The sequence below is a fragment of the Coregonus lavaretus genome, assembly GCF_964263955.1.
Source record: "Coregonus lavaretus genome assembly, contig: HAP1_SCAFFOLD_384, whole genome shotgun sequence".
Lineage (NCBI taxonomy): Eukaryota > Metazoa > Chordata > Actinopteri > Salmoniformes > Salmonidae > Coregonus > Coregonus lavaretus.
Window position 1 is genome coordinate 114,939 of NW_028156075.1, and position 19,911 is coordinate 134,849.

At 53.5% G+C, this 19,911-nt stretch overlaps 1 protein-coding gene across 1 annotated transcript in view; it reads right to left on the bottom strand.

Moving 5' to 3' along the window:
- Positions 1–19,911, bottom strand: part of LOC311126882 (inhibitor of apoptosis protein-like) — an 85,107-nt gene that overhangs the window by 57,983 nt on the left and 7,213 nt on the right. The window contains exon 3 of the mRNA XM_084200858.1: positions 3,565–3,730. Coding sequence (XP_084056984.1) covers positions 3,565–3,730 — 166 coding nt within the window. The remainder of the gene's footprint in view (positions 1–3,564; positions 3,731–19,911) is intronic.

Here is a 19,911-nt window from a genome sequence, read left to right on the forward strand (position 1 = left end):
GAGAGAGGGGTGGAGGAGAGGAGAGGAGAGGAGAGGAGAGAGGGGTGGAGGAGAGGAGAGAGGGGTGGAGGAGAGGAGAGGAGAGGAGAGAGGGGTGGAGGAGAGGAGAGGAGAGAGGGGTGGAGGAGAGGAGAGGAGAGAGGGGTGGAGGAGAGGAGAGGAGAGAGGAGAGGAGAGGAGAGAGGGGTGGAGGAGAGAGGGGTGGAACAGAGGAGAGGAGAGAGGGGTGGAACAGAGGAGAGGAGAGAGGGGTGGAGGAGAGGAGAGGAGAGAGGGGTGGAGGAGAGAGGGGTGGAGGAGAGGAGAGGAGAGCAGGGTGGAGGAGAGGAGAGGAGAGAGGGGTGGAGGAGAGGAGAGGAGAGAGGGGTGGAGGAGAGGAGAGGAGAGAGGAACAGAGGAGAGAGACAGGAAGGGAGATGGAAGGAGAAAAGGAGAGAGGAGTAAGGCCAAGTGCGCACCACCGGCAATCCGGATGGGACCCAAAGTGGCTTAAAATTGACAGACTGAAGCCGTGGCTATATACACTACGCCACATGGTTAGTCAAATTTTCTTTAATTAGGCTAAGGGCTAAAAATGTTTGTGCATATTTAGTCTGTCATGGGTCTGGGCGCACTCAACATCAAGGAGGAGGAGGAGAGACCATGTGGAGAAGATCCATGGATCCATTCTGGTTGGCCTCCAGGACAGCCTAGACCGGAGGTTGCTGTAATTAGGTCATGGATCCATATCTTGTTGGCCTCCAGGACAGCCTAGACCGGAGGTTGCTGTAATTAGGTCATGGATCCATATCTTGTTGGCCTCCAGGTTGCTGTAATTAGGTCATGGATCCATATCTTGTTGGCCTCCAGGACAGCCTAGACCGGAGGTTGCTGTAATTAGGTCATGGATCCATATCTTGTTGGCCTCCAGGACAGCCTAGACCGGAGGTTTCTGTAATTAGGTCATGGATCCATATCTTGTTGGCCTCCAGGACAGCCTAGACCGGAGGTTGCTGTAATTAGGTCATGGATCCATATCTTGTTGGCCTCCAGGACAGCCTAGACCGGAGGTTGCTGTAATTAGGTCATGGATCCATATCTTGTTGGCCTCCAGGACAGCCTAGACCGGAGGTTGCTGTAATTAGGTCATGGATCCATATCTTGTTGGCCTCCAGGACAGCCTAGACCGGAGGTTGCTGTAATTAGGTCATGGATCCATATCTTGTTGGCCTCCAGGACAGCCTAGACCGGAGGTTGCTGTAATTAGGTCATGGATCCATATCTTGTTGGCCTCCAGGACAGCCTAGACCGGAGGTTCCAACAGCTGGAGATTCTGGGGGCCTTCAGTGTGTTGAGACCTCAGGCTGCGTTCTCTAGTGAGAGGATGAACACCTTTAACCTTTAACCTTTAACCTGACCCTCCTCTCCAGGCGCCAGAGGCTGCTGTACCTCTTCCAAGCAACATGCTAGTTGGAGCATTCAAGGTATGGAAATTAGCCCACCCAACTACCTCATCCCTATATTGTTATTTATTTTGCTCTTTTGCACCCCAGTATCTCTATTTGCACATAATCTCTTGCACATCTACCATTCCAGTGTTAATACTATTGTAATTATTCTGCACTATAGCCTATTTATTGCCTTACCTCCATAACTTGCTACATTTGCACACACTGTATATAGATTTTCTGTTGTATTTTTGACTTTATGTTTTTTTACCCCATATGTAACTCTGTGTTGTTTTTATTGCACTGCTTTGCTTTATCTTGGCCAGGTCGCAGTTGTAAATGAGAACCTGTTCTCAACTGGTTTACCTGGTTAAATAAAGGTGAAATAAAAAAATAAAAATAAAAATGGCATGAGTGTGACAATCTTTTGAAGAGACCATTTTAGGCCAGTGTCAAGATAAACTTTTTTATTTCAGAAAGAAAGTCTCTGTTGTGTTTCTTTAGATGGCTGCAGCACTCAACCTTAAATTGCATCCTGTATACTATAATAATTTTACCAATACGTTATTGAGCTAATTTCTGGGGGTGGAAATTAAATTTGAGATGGTTTATTTGAGTTTTTTAGAACTAAGCTTTTCAGTACTTATACATATACGTATTGAATGTGTCTGTTATGACTGCATGCATAGAGAAGAGAAGACTAGAGAGTGAACAGAATATCTGGGGAATGAGACGGGTCTCAGCAGTAACAGAGGGAGAGAGAATGGAGACAGAAGGGAGAGAGAAGGGAGAGAGAAGGGAGAGAGAATGGAGAGAGCAGGGAGAGAGAAGGGAGAGAGAAGGGAGAGAGAAGGGAGAGAGAATGGAGAGAGAATGGAGAGAGCAGGGAGAGAGAATGGAGACAGAAGGGAGAGAGAATGGAGAGAGAATGGAGAGAGCAGGGAGAGAGAATGGAGAGAATGGAGAGATAATGGAGAGAGCAGGGAGAGAGAAGGGAGAGAGAAGGGAGAGAGAATGGAGAGAGCAGGGAGAGAGAAGGGAGAGAGAAGGGAGAGAGAAGGGAGAGAGAATGGAGAGAGAAGGGAGAGAGAATGGAGAGAGAATGGAGAGAGCAGGGAGAGAGAATGGAGAGAATGGAGAGATAATGGAGAGAGCAGGGAGAGAGAAGGGAGAGAGAAGGGAGAGAGAATGGAGAGAGCAGGGAGAGAGAAGGGAGAGAGAAGGGAGAGAGAAGGGAGAGAGAATGGAGAGAGAAGGGAGAGAGAATGGAGAGAGAATGGAGAGAGCAGGGAGAGAGAATGGAGAGAGAATGGAGAGAGAATGGAGAGAGAAGGGAGACAGAAGGGAGAGAGAAGGGAGAGAGAGAGAGAGAGCAGCAGAAGTGTCCATGGTAGATGAGAATGCTGCAGGACTCTCATTGGTAACAGAGAAAGGGCTCTGGAGGGGTGAATGGGGGTTTGACTCAGTCCTGGAAGGCGCAGAGCAGCCATAAATTAGTCTGTGCTGTTGAAGGGGTCCCCAGCTGGCTCCCAAACATGCCACAAATAATTACACTGTTTCCTCCTTTCCTTTCCCTCCCTCCGCCACCCAGAGAAGAGACAGTCCAATCACTATGCTGGAAATAACACTCAATGATCTCCCTCGCCAGTAGTGGTGCGTGGGTAAAATCACTGGGAAAGCCAGAAAAAAAGAGATATTACAACCTATGTGTTGTAATAATTGCTTCATTTACTCTATAGCCTGTGAGTTCATATGCCTTGCGACCGTGATATATAGGCCTAAAGGCAGAGACAATAAGAAGACACAGTGGCAGAATAAATTCAACTACATCTTTGTTTCATGAGATTACAGGGTTGTGCAATAACAATATGTTCCGGGATATTCCGTAATATTGATCATGTGAAATACAGGTTGTGTTGAGGGTCAAAGTCCATGAGATGTCCATTTTAGTTTTTGTTTGTTCATGAATTTTTTATGTCTTTCTGTCAATGAATTATTTTCCTATCGCAGTGTATTTTCTTGTACGTAAAACAAATATTTGCAAATATCAGACAAATAAATATCTAATCACCATCACTCTCACCACAACCATCATCATCACCCCAACTGTGGTAGAATAAGTGAAGTCCTATCTCACCGGTATGACCGGGGCGCTGCGTAGCGGAGAGAAGGCGGAGTGTGAGGAGGAGAGGAGGTTGGCTGTGGAGGGGAGAGTCTGGATGAAGGAGCAGGACGGCGAGAGCTGTCGGTGTCTCTCAGTAGGACAGTCCCCTGTCTGCCAGCCCTCCGCCGTCACGTTACACCTGGAGCAGGAACAAATCAATTAAGATAAACGCCGACGTTCTGTACATTACCTAGGAAATTATGGACGACTCCGCCTTGTCCCTTTGCGGAGTTCATTTTTACAAGGTAACGTACAGAACGGAGCCGCTAATCCCGTTTATACCACAGTTGCTAAAGAAAACAATACTAAAGGAGACATTTACCGATACAACAACATTTTTGTTAATTTTATTTATATAAAAAGACAATTCATACTTTCTCATCTTCTGGTTGCTAGAGACGTGACCCAGTCGTTAGGGTTATGGTTTGTTCTATATTTATGGACGCCAGTATAGAACCATCACCCACCTGAAACACTGCCCCCTGTCTCCAACCCCAGTATAGAACCATCACCCACCTGAAACACTGCCTCCTGTCTCCAACGCCAGTATAGAACCATCACCCACCTGAAACACTGCCCCCTGTCTCCAACCATCACCCACCTGAAACACTGCCCCCTGTCTCCAACCCCAGTATAGAACCATCACCCACCTGAAACACTGCCCCCTGTCTCCAACCATCACCCACCTGAAACACTGCCCCCTGTCTCCAACCCCAGTATAGAACCATCACCCACCTGAAACACTGCCCCCTGTCTCCAACCCCAGTATAGAACCATCACCCACCTGAAACACTGCCCCCTGTCTCCAACGCCAGTATAGAACCACCACCAACCTGAAACACTGCCCCCTGTCTTTCAACCCCAGTATAGAACCATCACCCACCTGAAACACTGCCCCCTGTCTCCAACCATCACCCACCTGAAACACTGCCCCCTGTCTCCAACCCCAGTATAGAACCATCACCCACCTGAAACACTGCCCCCTGTCTCCAACCCCAGTATAGAACCATCACCCACCTGAAACACTGCCCCCTGTCTCCAACCCCAGTATAGAACCACCACCAACCTGAAACACTGCCCCCTGTCTCCAACCCCAGTATAGAACCATCACCCACCTGAAACACTGCCCCCTGTCTCCAACCCCAGTATAGAACCATCACCCACCTGAAACACTGCCCCCTGTCTCCAACCCCAGTATAGAACCATCACCCACCTGAAACACTGCCCCCTGTCTCCAACCCCAGTATAGAACCATCACCCACCTGAAACACTGCCCCCTGTCTCCAACCCCAGTATAGAACCATCACCCACCTGAAACACTGCCCCCTGTCTCCAACCCCAGTATAGAACCACCACCCACCTGAAACACTGCCCCCTGTCTCCAACCCCAGTATAGAACCATCACCCACCTGAAACACTGCCCCCTGTCTCCAACCCCAGTATAGAACCATCACCCACCTGAAACACTGCCCCCTGTCTCCAACCCCAGTATAGAACCATCACCCACCTGAAACACTGCCCCCTGTCTCCAACCCCAGTATAGAACCATCACCCACCTGAAACACTGCCCCCTGTCTCCAACCCCAGTATAGAACCATCACCCACCTGAAACACTGCCCCCTGTCTCCAACCCCAGTATAGAACCATCACCCACCTGAAACACTGCCCCCTGTCTCCAACCCCAGTATAGAACCATCACCCACCTGAAACACTGCCCCCTGTCTCCAACCCCAGTATAGAACCATCACCCACCTGAAACACTGCCCCCTGTCTCCAACCCCAGTATAGAACCATCACCCACCTGAAACACTGCCCCCTGTCTCCAACCCCAGTATAGAACCATCACCCACCTGAAACACTGCCCCCTGTCTCCAACCCCAGTATAGAACCATCACCCACCTGAAACACTGCCCCCTGTCTCCAACCCCAGTATAGAACCATCACCCACCTGAAACACTGCCCCCTGTCTCCAACCCCAGTATAGAACCATCACCCACCTGAAACACTGCCCCCTGTCTCCAACCCCTGTATAGAACCATCACCCACCTGAAACACTGCCCTCTGTCTCCAACCCCAGTATAGAACCATCACCCACCTGAAACACTGCTCCCTGTCTCCAACCCCAGTATAGAACCATCACCCACCTGAAACACTGCCCCCTGTCTCCAACCCCAGTATAGAACCATCACCCACCTGAAACACTGCCCCCTGTCTCCAACCCCTGTATAGAACCATCACCCACCTGAAACACTGCCCTCTGTCTCCAATCCCAGTATAGAACCATCACCCACCTGAAACACTGCTCCCTGTCTCCAACCCCAGTATAGAACCATCACCCACCTGAAACACTGCCCCCTGTCTCCAACCATCACCCACCTGAAACACTGCACCCTGTCTCCAACCCCAGTATAGAACCATCACCCACCTGAAACACTGCCCCCTGTCTCCAACCCCAGTATAGAACCATCACCCACCTGAAACACTGCCCCCTGTCTCCAACCCCAGTATAGAACCATCACCCACCTGAAACACTGCCCCCTGTCTCCAACCCCAGTATAGAACCATCACCCACCTGAAACACTGCCCCCTGTCTCCAACCCCAGTATAGAACCATCACCCACCTGAAACACTGCCCCCTGTCTCCAACCCCAGTATAGAACCATCACCCACCTGAAACACTGCCCCCTGTCTCCAACCCCAGTATAGAACCATCACCCACCTGAAACACTGCCCCCTGTCTCCAACCCCAGTATAGAACCATCACCCACCTGAAACACTGCCCCCTGTCTCCAACCCCAGTATAGAACCATCACCCACCTGAAACACTGCCCCCTGTCTCCAACCCCAGTATAGAACCATCACCCACCTGAAACACTGCCCCCTGTCTCCAACCCCAGTATAGAACCATCACCCACCTGAAACACTGCCCCCTGTCTCCAACCCCAGTATAGAACCATCACCCACCTGAAACACTGCACCCTGTCTCCAACCCCAGTATAGAACCATCACCCACCTGAAACACTGCCCCCTGTCTCCAACCCCTGTATAGAACCATCACCCACCTGAAACACTGCCCTCTGTCTCCAACCCCAGTATAGAACCATCACCCACCTGAAACACTGCCCCCTGTCTCCAACCATCACCCACCTGAAACACTGCCCCCTGTCTCCAACCCCAGTATAGAACCATCACCCACCTGAAACACTGCACCCTGTCTCCAACCCCAGTATAGAACCATCACCCACCTGAAACACTGCCCCCTGTCTCCAACCCCTGTATAGAACCATCACCCACCTGAAACACTGCCCTCTGTCTCCAACCCCAGTATAGAACCATCACCCACCTGAAACACTGCCCCCTGTCTCCAACCATCACCCACCTGAAACACTGCCCCCTGTCTCCAACCCCAGTATAGAACCATCACCCACCTGAAACACTGCACCCAGTCTCCAACCATCACCCACCTGAAACACTGCACCCTGTCCCCAACCCCAGTATAGAACCATCACCCACCTGAAACACTGCCCCGTCTCCAACCCCAGTATAGAACCATCACCCACCTGAAACACTGCACCCTGTCTCCAACCCCAGTATAGAACCATCACCCACCTGAAACACTGCCCCCTGTCTCCAACCCCAGTATAGAACCATCACCCACCTGAAACACTGCCCCCTGTCTCCAACCCCAGTATAGAACCATCACCCACCTGAAACACTGCCCCCTGTCTCCAACCCCAGTATAGAACCATCACCCACCTGAAACACTGCCCCCTGTCTCCAACCATCACCCACCTGAAACACTGCCCCCTGTCTCCAACCCCAGTATAGAACCATCACCCACCTGAAACACTGCCCCCTGTCTCCAACCCCAGTATAGAACCATCACCCACCTGAAACACTGCCCCCTGTCTCCAACCCCAGTATAGAACCATCACCCACCTGAAACACTGCACCCTGTCTCCAACCATCACACACCTGAAACACTGCCCCCTGTCTCCAACCCCAGTATAGAACCATCACCCACCTGAAACACTGCCCCCTGTCTCCAACCCCTGTATAGAACCATCACCCACCTGAAACACTGCCCCCTGTCTCCAACCCCAGTATAGAACCATCACCCACCTGAAACACTGCTCCCTGTCTCCAACCCCAGTATAGAACCATCACCCACCTGAAACACTGCCCCCTGTCTCCAACCATCACCCACCTGAAACACTGCCCCCTGTCTCCAACCCCAGTATAGAACCATCACCCACCTGAAACACTGCCCCCTGTCCCCAACCCCAGTATAGAACCATCACCCACCTGAAACACTGCCCCCTGTCTCCAACCCCAGTATAGAACCATCACCCACCTGAAACACTGCCCCCTGTCTCCAACCCCAGTATAGAACCATCACCCACCTGAAACACTGCACCCTGTCTCCAACCCCAGTATAGAACCATCACCCACCTGAAACACTGCCCCCTGTCTCCAACCCCAGTATAGAACCATCACCCACCTGAAACACTGCCCCCTGTCTCCAACCCCAGTATAGAACCATCACCCACCTGAAACACTGCCCCCTGTCTCCAACCCCAGTATAGAACCATCACCCACCTGAAACACTGCCCCCTGTCTCCAACCCCAGTATAGAACCATCACCCACCTGAAACACTGCACCCTGTCCCCAACCCCAGTATAGAACCATCACCCACCTGAAACACTGCCCCCTGTCTCCAACCCCAGTATAGAACCATCACCCACCTGAAACACTGCCCCCTGTCTCCAACCCCAGTATAGAACCATCACCCACCTGAAACACTGCCCCCTGTCTCCAACCCCAGTATAGAACCATCACCCACCTGAAACACTGCCCCCTGTCTCCAACCCCAGTATAGAACCATCACCCACCTGAAACACTGCCCCCTGTCTCCAACCCCAGTATAGAACCATCACCCACCTGAAACACTGCCCCCTGTCCCCAACCCCAGTATAGAACCATCACCCACCTGAAACACTGCCCCCTGTCCCCAACCCCAGTATAGAACCATCACCCACCTGAAACACTGCCCCCTGTCTCCAACCCCAGTATAGAACCATCACCCACCTGAAACACTGCCCCCTGTCTCCAACCCCAGTATAGAACCATCACCCACCTGAAACACTGCCCCCTGTCTCCAACCATCACCCACCTGAAACACTGCACCCTGTCTCCAACCATCACCCACCTGAAACACTGCCCCCTGTCTCCAACCCCAGTATAGAACCATCACCCACCTGAAACACTGCACCCTGTCTCCAACCCCAGTATAGAACCATCACCCACCTGAAACACTGCCCCCTGTCTCCAACCCCAGTATAGAACCATCACCCACCTGAAACACTGCCCCCTGTCTCCAACCCCAGTATAGAACCATCACCCACCTGAAACACTGCACCCTGTCTCCAACCATCACCCACCTGAAACACTGCCCCCTGTCTCCAACCATCACCCACCTGAAACACTGCCCCCTGTCTCCAACCCCAGTATAGAACCATCACCCACCTGAAACACTGCACCCTGTCCCCAACCCCAGTATAGAACCATCACCCACCTGAAACTCTGCACCCTGTCTCCAACCATCACCCACCTGAAACACTGCCCCCTGTCTCCAACCCCAGTATAGAACCATCACCCACCTGAAACACTGCCCCCTGTCTCCAACCCCAGTATAGAACCATCACCCACCTGAAACACTGCACCCTGTCCCCAACCCCAGTATAGAACCATCACCCACCTGAAACACTGCACCCTGTCTCCAACCCCAGTATAGAACCATCACCCACCTGAAACACTGCCCCCTGTCTCCAACCCCAGTATAGAACCATCACCCACCTGAAACACTGCACCCTGTCTCCAACCATCACCCACCTGAAACACTGCCCCCTGTCTCCAACCCCCATATAGAACCATCACCCACCTGAAACACTGCCCCCTGTCTCCAACCCCAGTATAGAACCATCACCCACCTGAAACACTGCACCCTGTCCCCAACCCCAGTATAGAACCATCACCCACCTGAAACACTGCACCCTGTCTCCAACCATCACCCACCTGAAACACTGCCCCCTGTCTCCAACCCCCATATAGAACCATCACCCACCTGAAACACTGCCCCCTGTCTCCAACCCCCATATAGAACCATCACCCACCTGAAACACTGCCCCCTGTCTCCAACCCCAGTATAGAACCATCACCCACCTGAAACACTGCCCCCTGTCTCCAACCCCAGTATAGAACCATCACCCACCTGAAACACTGCACCCTGTCCCCAACGCCAGTATAGAACCATCACCCACCTGAAACACTGCCCCCTGTCTCCAACCCCAGTATAGAACCATCACCCACCTGAAACACTGCACCCTGTCCCCAACCCCAGTATAGAACCATCACCCACCTGAAACACTGCCCCCTGTCCCCAACCCCAGTATAGAACCATCACCCACCTGAAACACTGCCCCCTGTCTCCAACCCCAGTATAGAACCATCACCCACCTGAAACACTGCCCCCTGTCTCCAACCCCAGTATAGAACCATCACCCACCTGAAACACTGCCCCCTGTCTCCAACCATCACCCACCTGAAACACTGCCCCCTGTCTCCAACCCCAGTATAGAACCATCACCCACCTGAAACACTGCCCCCTGTCTCCAACCCCAGTATAGAACCATCACCCACGTGAAACACTGCCCCCTGTCTCCAACCCCAGTATAGAACCATCACCCACCTGAAACACTGCCCCCTGTCTCCAACCATCACCCACCTGAAACACTGCCCCCTGTCTCCAACCCCAGTATAGAACCATCACCCACCTGAAACACTGCACCCTGTCCCCAACCCCAGTATAGAACCATCACCCACCTGAAACACTGCCCCCTGTCTCCAACCATCACCCACCTGAAACACTGCCCCCTGTCGCCAACCCCAGTATAGAACCATCACCCACCTGAAACACTGCCCCCTGTCTCCAACCCCAGTATAGAACCATCACCCACCTGAAACACTGCACCCTGTCTCCAACCCCAGTATAGAACCATCACCCACCTGAAACACTGCCCCCTGTCTCCAACCCCAGTATAGAACCATCACCCACCTGAAACACTGCCCCCTGTCTCCAACCCCAGTATAGAACCATCACCCACCTGAAACACTGCCCCCTGTCTCCAACCATCACCCACCTGAAACACTGCCCCCTGTCTCCAACCCCAGTATAGAACCATCACCCACCTGAAACACTGCCCCCTGTCTCCAACCCCAGTATAGAACCATCACCCACCTGAAACACTGCCCCCTGTCTCCAACCCCAGTATAGAACCATCACCCACCTGAAACACTGCCTCCTGTCTCCAACGCCAGTATAGAACCATCACCCACCTGAAACACTGCCCCCTGTCTCCAACCATCACCCACCTGAAACACTGCCCCCTGTCTCCAACCCCAGTATAGAACCATCACCCACCTGAAACACTGCCCCCTGTCTCCAACCATCACCCACCTGAAACACTGCCCCCTGTCTCCAACCCCAGTATAGAACCATCACCCACCTGAAACACTGCCCCCTGTCTCCAACCCCAGTATAGAACCATCACCCACCTGAAACACTGCCCCCTGTCTCCAACGCCAGTATAGAACCACCACCAACCTGAAACACTGCCCCCTGTCTTTCAACCCCAGTATAGAACCATCACCCACCTGAAACACTGCCCCCTGTCTCCAACCATCACCCACCTGAAACACTGCCCCCTGTCTCCAACCCCAGTATAGAACCATCACCCACCTGAAACACTGCCCCCTGTCTCCAACCCCAGTATAGAACCATCACCCACCTGAAACACTGCCCCCTGTCTCCAACCCCAGTATAGAACCACCACCAACCTGAAACACTGCCCCCTGTCTCCAACCCCAGTATAGAACCATCACCCACCTGAAACACTGCCCCCTGTCTCCAACCCCAGTATAGAACCATCACCCACCTGAAACACTGCCCCCTGTCTCCAACCCCAGTATAGAACCATCACCCACCTGAAACACTGCCCCCTGTCTCCAACCCCAGTATAGAACCATCACCCACCTGAAACACTGCCCCCTGTCTCCAACCCCAGTATAGAACCATCACCCACCTGAAACACTGCCCCCTGTCTCCAACCCCAGTATAGAACCACCACCCACCTGAAACACTGCCCCCTGTCTCCAACCCCAGTATAGAACCATCACCCACCTGAAACACTGCCCCCTGTCTCCAACCCCAGTATAGAACCATCACCCACCTGAAACACTGCCCCCTGTCTCCAACCCCAGTATAGAACCATCACCCACCTGAAACACTGCCCCCTGTCTCCAACCCCAGTATAGAACCATCACCCACCTGAAACACTGCCCCCTGTCTCCAACCCCAGTATAGAACCATCACCCACCTGAAACACTGCCCCCTGTCTCCAACCCCAGTATAGAACCATCACCCACCTGAAACACTGCCCCCTGTCTCCAACCCCAGTATAGAACCATCACCCACCTGAAACACTGCCCCCTGTCTCCAACCCCAGTATAGAACCATCACCCACCTGAAACACTGCCCCCTGTCTCCAACCCCAGTATAGAACCATCACCCACCTGAAACACTGCCCCCTGTCTCCAACCCCAGTATAGAACCATCACCCACCTGAAACACTGCCCCCTGTCTCCAACCCCAGTATAGAACCATCACCCACCTGAAACACTGCACCCTGTCTCCAACCCCAGTATAGAAACATCACCCACCTGAAACACTGCCCCCTGTCTCCAACCCCAGTATAGAACCATCACCCACCTGAAACACTGCCCCCTGTCTCCAACCCCAGTATAGAACCATCACCCACCTGAAACACTGCCCCCTGTCTCCAACCCCTGTATAGAACCATCACCCACCTGAAACACTGCCCTCTGTCTCCAACCCCAGTATAGAACCATCACCCACCTGAAACACTGCTCCCTGTCTCCAACCCCAGTATAGAACCATCACCCACCTGAAACACTGCCCCCTGTCTCCAACCCCAGTATAGAACCATCACCCACCTGAAACACTGCCCCCTGTCTCCAACCCCTGTATAGAACCATCACCCACCTGAAACACTGCCCTCTGTCTCCAATCCCAGTATAGAACCATCACCCACCTGAAACACTGCTCCCTGTCTCCAACCCCAGTATAGAACCATCACCCACCTGAAACACTGCCCCCTGTCTCCAACCATCACCCACCTGAAACACTGCACCCTGTCTCCAACCCCAGTATAGAACCATCACCCACCTGAAACACTGCCCCCTGTCTCCAACCCCAGTATAGAACCATCACCCACCTGAAACACTGCCCCCTGTCTCCAACCCCAGTATAGAACCATCACCCACCTGAAACACTGCCCCCTGTCTCCAACCCCAGTATAGAACCATCACCCACCTGAAACACTGCCCCCTGTCTCCAACCCCAGTATAGAACCATCACCCACCTGAAACACTGCCCCCTGTCTCCAACCCCAGTATAGAACCATCACCCACCTGAAACACTGCCCCCTGTCTCCAACCCCAGTATAGAACCATCACCCACCTGAAAAACTGCCCCCTGTCTCCAACCCCAGTATAGAACCATCACCCACCTGAAACACTGCCCCCTGTCTCCAACCCCAGTATAGAACCATCACCCACCTGAAACACTGCCCCCTGTCTCCAACCCCAGTATAGAACCATCACCCACCTGAAACACTGCCCCCTGTCTCCAACCCCAGTATAGAACCATCACCCACCTGAAACACTGCCCCCTGTCTCCAACCCCAGTATAGAACCATCACCCACCTGAAACACTGCACCCTGTCTCCAACCCCAGTATAGAACCATCACCCACCTGAAACACTGCCCCCTGTCTCCAACCCCTGTATAGAACCATCACCCACCTGAAACACTGCCCTCTGTCTCCAACCCCAGTATAGAACCATCACCCACCTGAAACACTGCCCCCTGTCTCCAACCCCAGTATAGAACCATCACCCACCTGAAACACTGCCCCCTGTCTCCAACCATCACCCACCTGAAACACTGCCCCCTGTCTCCAACCCCAGTATAGAACCATCACCCACCTGAAACACTGCACCCAGTCTCCAACCATCACCCACCTGAAACACTGCACCCTGTCTCCAACCATCACCCACCTGAAACACTGCCCCCTGTCTCCAACCCCAGTATAGAACCATCACCCACCTGAAACACTGCCCCCTGTCTCCAACCCCTGTATAGAACCATCACCCACCTGAAACACTGCCCCCTGTCTCCAACCCCAGTATAGAACCATCACCCACCTGAAACACTGCTCCCTGTCTCCAACCCCAGTATAGAACCATCACCCACCTGAAACACTGCCCCCTGTCTCCAACCATCACCCACCTGAAACACTGCCCCCTGTCTCCAACCCCAGTATAGAACCATCACCCACCTGAAACACTGCCCCCTGTCCCCAACCCCAGTATAGAACCATCACCCACCTGAAACACTGCCCCCTGTCTCCAACCCCAGTATAGAACCATCACCCACCTGAAACACTGCCCCCTGTCTCCAACCCCAGTATAGAACCATCACCCACCTGAAACACTGCACCCTGTCTCCAACCCCAGTATAGAACCATCACCCACCTGAAACACTGCCCCCTGTCTCCAACCCCAGTATAGAACCATCACCCACCTGAAACACTGCCCCCTGTCTCCAACCCCAGTATAGAACCATCACCCACCTGAAACACTGCCCCCTGTCTCCAACCCCAGTATAGAACCATCACCCACCTGAAACACTGCCCCCTGTCTCCAACCCCAGTATAGAACCATCACCCACCTGAAACACTGCCCCCTGTCTCCAACCCCAGTATAGAACCATCACCCACCTGAAACACTGCCCCCTGTCTCCAACCCCAGTATAGAACCATCACCCACCTGAAACACTGCCCCCTGTCTCCAACCCCAGTATAGAACCATCACCCACCTGAAACACTGCCCCCTGTCTCCAACCCCAGTATAGAACCATCACCCACCTGAAACACTGCCCCCTGTCCCCAACCCCAGTATAGAACCATCACCCACCTGAAACACTGCCCCCTGTCTCCAACCACAATATAGAACCATCACCCACCTGAAACACTGCCCCCTGTCTCCAACCCCAGTATAGAACCATCACCCACCTGAAACACTGCCCCCTGTCTCCAACCCCAGTATAGAACCATCACCCACCTGAAACACTGCCCCCTGTCTCCAACCATCACCCACCTGAAACACTGCACCCTGTCTCCAACCATCACCCACCTGAAACACTGCCCCCTGTCTCCAACCCCAGTATAGAACCATCACCCACCTGAAACACTGCACCCTGTCTCCAACCCCAGTATAGAACCATCACCCACCTGAAACACTGCCCCCTGTCTCCAACCCCAGTATAGAACCATCACCCACCTGAAACACTGCCCCCTGTCTCCAACCCCAGTATAGAACCATCACCCACCTGAAACACTGCACCCTGTCTCCAACCATCACCCACCTGAAACACTGCCCCCTGTCTCCAACCATCACCCACCTGAAACACTGCCCCCTGTCTCCAACCCCAGTATAGAACCATCACCCACCTGAAACACTGCACCCTGTCCCCAACCCCAGTATAGAACCATCACCCACCTGAAACTCTGCACCCTGTCTCCAACCATCACCCACCTGAAACACTGCCCCCTGTCTCCAACCCCAGTATAGAACCATCACCCACCTGAAACACTGCCCCCTGTCTCCAACCCCAGTATAGAACCATCACCCACCTGAAACACTGCACCCTGTCCCCAACCCCAGTATAGAACCATCACCCACCTGAAACACTGCACCCTGTCTCCAACCCCAGTATAGAACCATCACCCACCTGAAACACTGCCCCCTGTCTCCAACCCCAGTATAGAACCATCACCCACCTGAAACACTGCACCCTGTCTCCAACCATCACCCACCTGAAACACTGCCCCCTGTCTCCAACCCCCATATAGAACCATCACCCACCTGAAACACTGCCCCCTGTCTCCAACCCCAGTATAGAACCATCACCCACCTGAAACACTGCACCCTGTCCCCAACCCCAGTATAGAACCATCACCCACCTGAAACACTGCACCCTGTCTCCAACCATCACCCACCTGAAACACTGCCCCCTGTCTCCAACCCCCATATAGAACCATCACCCACCTGAAACACTGCCCCCTGTCTCCAACCCCCATATAGAACCATCACCCACCTGAAACACTGCCCCCTGTCTCCAACCCCAGTATAGAACCATCACCCACCTGAAACACTGCCCCCTGTCTCCAACCCCAGTATAGAACCATCACCCACCTGAAACACTGCACCCTGTCCCCAACGCCAGTATAGAACCATCACCCACCTGAAACACTGCCCCCTGTCTCCAACCCCAGTATAGAACCATCACCCACCTGAAACACTGCACCCTGTCCCCAACCCCAGTATAGAACCATCACCCACCTGAAACACTGCCCCCTGTCCCCAACCCCAGTATAGAACCATCACCCACCTGAAACACTGCCCCCTGTCTCCAACCCCAGTATAGAACCATCACCCACCTGAAACACTGCCCCCTGTCTCCAACCCCAGTATAGAACCATCACCCACCTGAAACACTGCCCCCTGTCTCCAACCATCACCCACCTGAAACACTGCCCCCTGTCTCCAACCCCAGTATAGAACCATCACCCACCTGAAACACTGCCCCCTGTCTCCAACCCCAGTATAGAACCATCACCCACCTGAAACACTGCCCCCTGTCTCCAACCCCAGTATAGAACCATCACCCACCTGAAACACTGCCCCCTGTCTCCAACCATCACCCACCTGAAACACTGCACCCTGTCTCCAACCATCACCCACCTGAAACACTGCCCCCTGTCTCCAACCCCAGTATAGAACCATCACCCACCTGAAACACTGCACCCTGTCTCCAACCCCAGTATAGAACCATCACCCACCTGAAACACTGCCCCCTGTCTCCAACCCCAGTATAGAACCATCACCCACCTGAAACACTGCCCCCTGTCTCCAACCCCAGTATAGAACCATCACCCACCTGAAACACTGCACCCTGTCTCCAACCATCACCCACCTGAAACACTGCCCCCTGTCTCCAACCATCACCCACCTGAAACACTGCCCCCTGTCTCCAACCCCAGTATAGAACCATCACCCACCTGAAACACTGCACCCTGTCCCCAACCCCAGTATAGAACCATCACCCACCTGAAACTCTGCACCCTGTCTCCAACCATCACCCACCTGAAACACTGCCCCCTGTCTCCAACCCCAGTATAGAACCATCACCCACCTGAAACACTGCCCCCTGTCTCCAACCCCAGTATAGAACCATCACCCACCTGAAACACTGCACCCTGTCCCCAACCCCAGTATAGAACCATCACCCACCTGAAACTCTGCACCCTGTCTCCAACCATCACCCACCTGAAACACTGCCCCCTGTCTCCAACCCCAGTATAGAACCATCACCCACCTGAAACACTGCCCCCTGTCTCCAACCCCAGTATAGAACCATCACCCACCTGAAACACTGCACCCTGTCCCCAACCCCAGTATAGAACCATCACCCACCTGAAACACTGCACCCTGTCTCCAACCCCAGTATAGAACCATCACCCACCTGAAACACTGCCCCCTGTCTCCAACCCCAGTATAGAACCATCACCCACCTGAAACACTGCACCCTGTCTCCAACCATCACCCACCTGAAACACTGCCCCCTGTCTCCAACCCCCATATAGAACCATCACCCACCTGAAACACTGCCCCCTGTCTCCAACCCCAGTATAGAACCATCACCCACCTGAAACACTGCACCCTGTCCCCAACCCCAGTATAGAACCATCACCCACCTGAAACACTGCACCCTGTCTCCAACCATCACCCACCTGAAACACTGCCCCCTGTCTCCAACCCCCATATAGAACCATCACCCACCTGAAACACTGCCCCCTGTCTCCAACCCCCATATAGAACCATCACCCACCTGAAACACTGCCCCCTGTCTCCAACCCCAGTATAGAACCATCACCCACCTGAAACACTGCCCCCTGTCTCCAACCCCAGTATAGAACCATCACCCACCTGAAACACTGCACCCTGTCCCCAACGCCAGTATAGAACCATCACCCACCTGAAACACTGCCCCCTGTCTCCAACCCCAGTATAGAACCATCACCCACCTGAAACACTGCACCCTGTCCCCAACCCCAGTATAGAACCATCACCCACCTGAAACACTGCCCCCTGTCCCCAACCCCAGTATAGAACCATCACCCACCTGAAACACTGCCCCCTGTCTCCAACCCCAGTATAGAACCATCACCCACCTGAAACACTGCCCCCTGTCTCCAACCCCAGTATAGAACCATCACCCACCTGAAACACTGCCCCCTGTCTCCAACCATCACCCACCTGAAACACTGCCCCCTGTCTCCAACCCCAGTATAGAACCATCACCCACCTGAAACACTGCCCCCTGTCTCCAACCCCAGTATAGAACCATCACCCACCTGAAACACTGCCCCCTGTCTCCAACCCCAGTATAGAACCATCACCCACCTGAAACACTGCCCCCTGTCTCCAACCATCACCCACCTGAAACACTGCCCCCTGTCTCCAACCCCAGTATAGAACCATCACCCACCTGAAACACTGCACCCTGTCCCCAACCCCAGTATAGAACCATCACCCACCTGAAACACTGCCCCCTGTCTCCAACCATCACCCACCTGAAACACTGCCCCCTGTCGCCAACCCCAGTATAGAACCATCACCCACCTGAAACACTGCCCCCTGTCTCCAACCCCAGTATAGAACCATCACCCACCTGAAACACTGCACCCTGTCTCCAACCCCAGTATAGAACCATCACCCACCTGAAACACTGCCCCCTGTCTCCAACCCCAGTATAGAACCATCACCCACCTGAAACACTGCCCCCTGTCTCCAACCCCAGTATAGAACCATCACCCACCTGAAACACTGCCCCCTGTCTCCAACCATCACCCACCTGAAACACTGCCCCCTGTCTCCAACCCCAGTATAGAACCATCACCCACCTGAAACACTGCCCCCTGTCTCCAACCCCAGTATAGAACCATCACCCACCTGAAACACTACCCCCTGTCTCCAACCCCAGTATAGAACCATCACCCACCTGAAACACTGCCCCCTGTCTCCAACCCCAGTATAGAACCATCACCCACCTGAAACACTGCCCCCTGTCTCCAACCCCAGTATAGAACCATCACCCACCTGAAACACTGCACCCTGTCCCCAACCCCAGTATAGAACCATCACCCACCTGAAACACTGCCCCCTGTCCCCAACCCCAGTATAGAACCATCACCCACCTGAAACACTGCCCCCTGTCTCCAACCACAATATAGAACCATCACCCACCTGAAACACTGCACCCTGTCTCCAACCCCAGTATAGAACCATCACCCACCTGAAACACTGCACCCTGTCTCCAACCCCAGTATAGAACCATCACCCACCTGAAACACTGCCCCCTGTCTCCAACCCCAGTATAGAACCATCACCCACCTGAAACACTGCCCCCTGTCTCCAACCCCAGTATAGAACCATCACCCACCTGAAACACTGCCCCCTGTCTCCAACCCCAGTATAGAACCATCACCCACCTGAAACACTGCCCCCTGTCTCCAACCCCAGTATAGAACCATCACCCACCTGAAACACTGCACCCTGTCTCCAACCATCACCCACCTGAAACACTGCCCCCTGTCTCCAACCCCAGTATAGAACCATCACCCACCTGAAACACTGCCCCCTGTCTCCAACCCCAGTATAGAACCATCACCCACCTGAAACACTGCCCCCTGTCTCCAACCCCAGTATAGAACCATCACCCACCTGAAACACTGCCCCCTGTCTCCAACCCCAGTATAGAACCATCACCCACCTGAAACACTGCCCCCCGTCTCCAACCCCAGTATAGAACCATCACCCACCTGAAACACTGCCCCCTGTCTCCAACCCCAGTATAGAACCATCACCCACCTGAAACACTGCACCCTGTCCCCAACGCCAGTATAGAACCATCACCCACCTGAAACACTGCCCCCTGTCTCCAACCCCATTATAGAAACATCACCCACCTGAAACACTGCACCCTGTCCCCAACCCCAGTATAGAACCATCACCCACCTGAAACACTGCCCCCTGTCCCCAACCCCAGTATAGAAC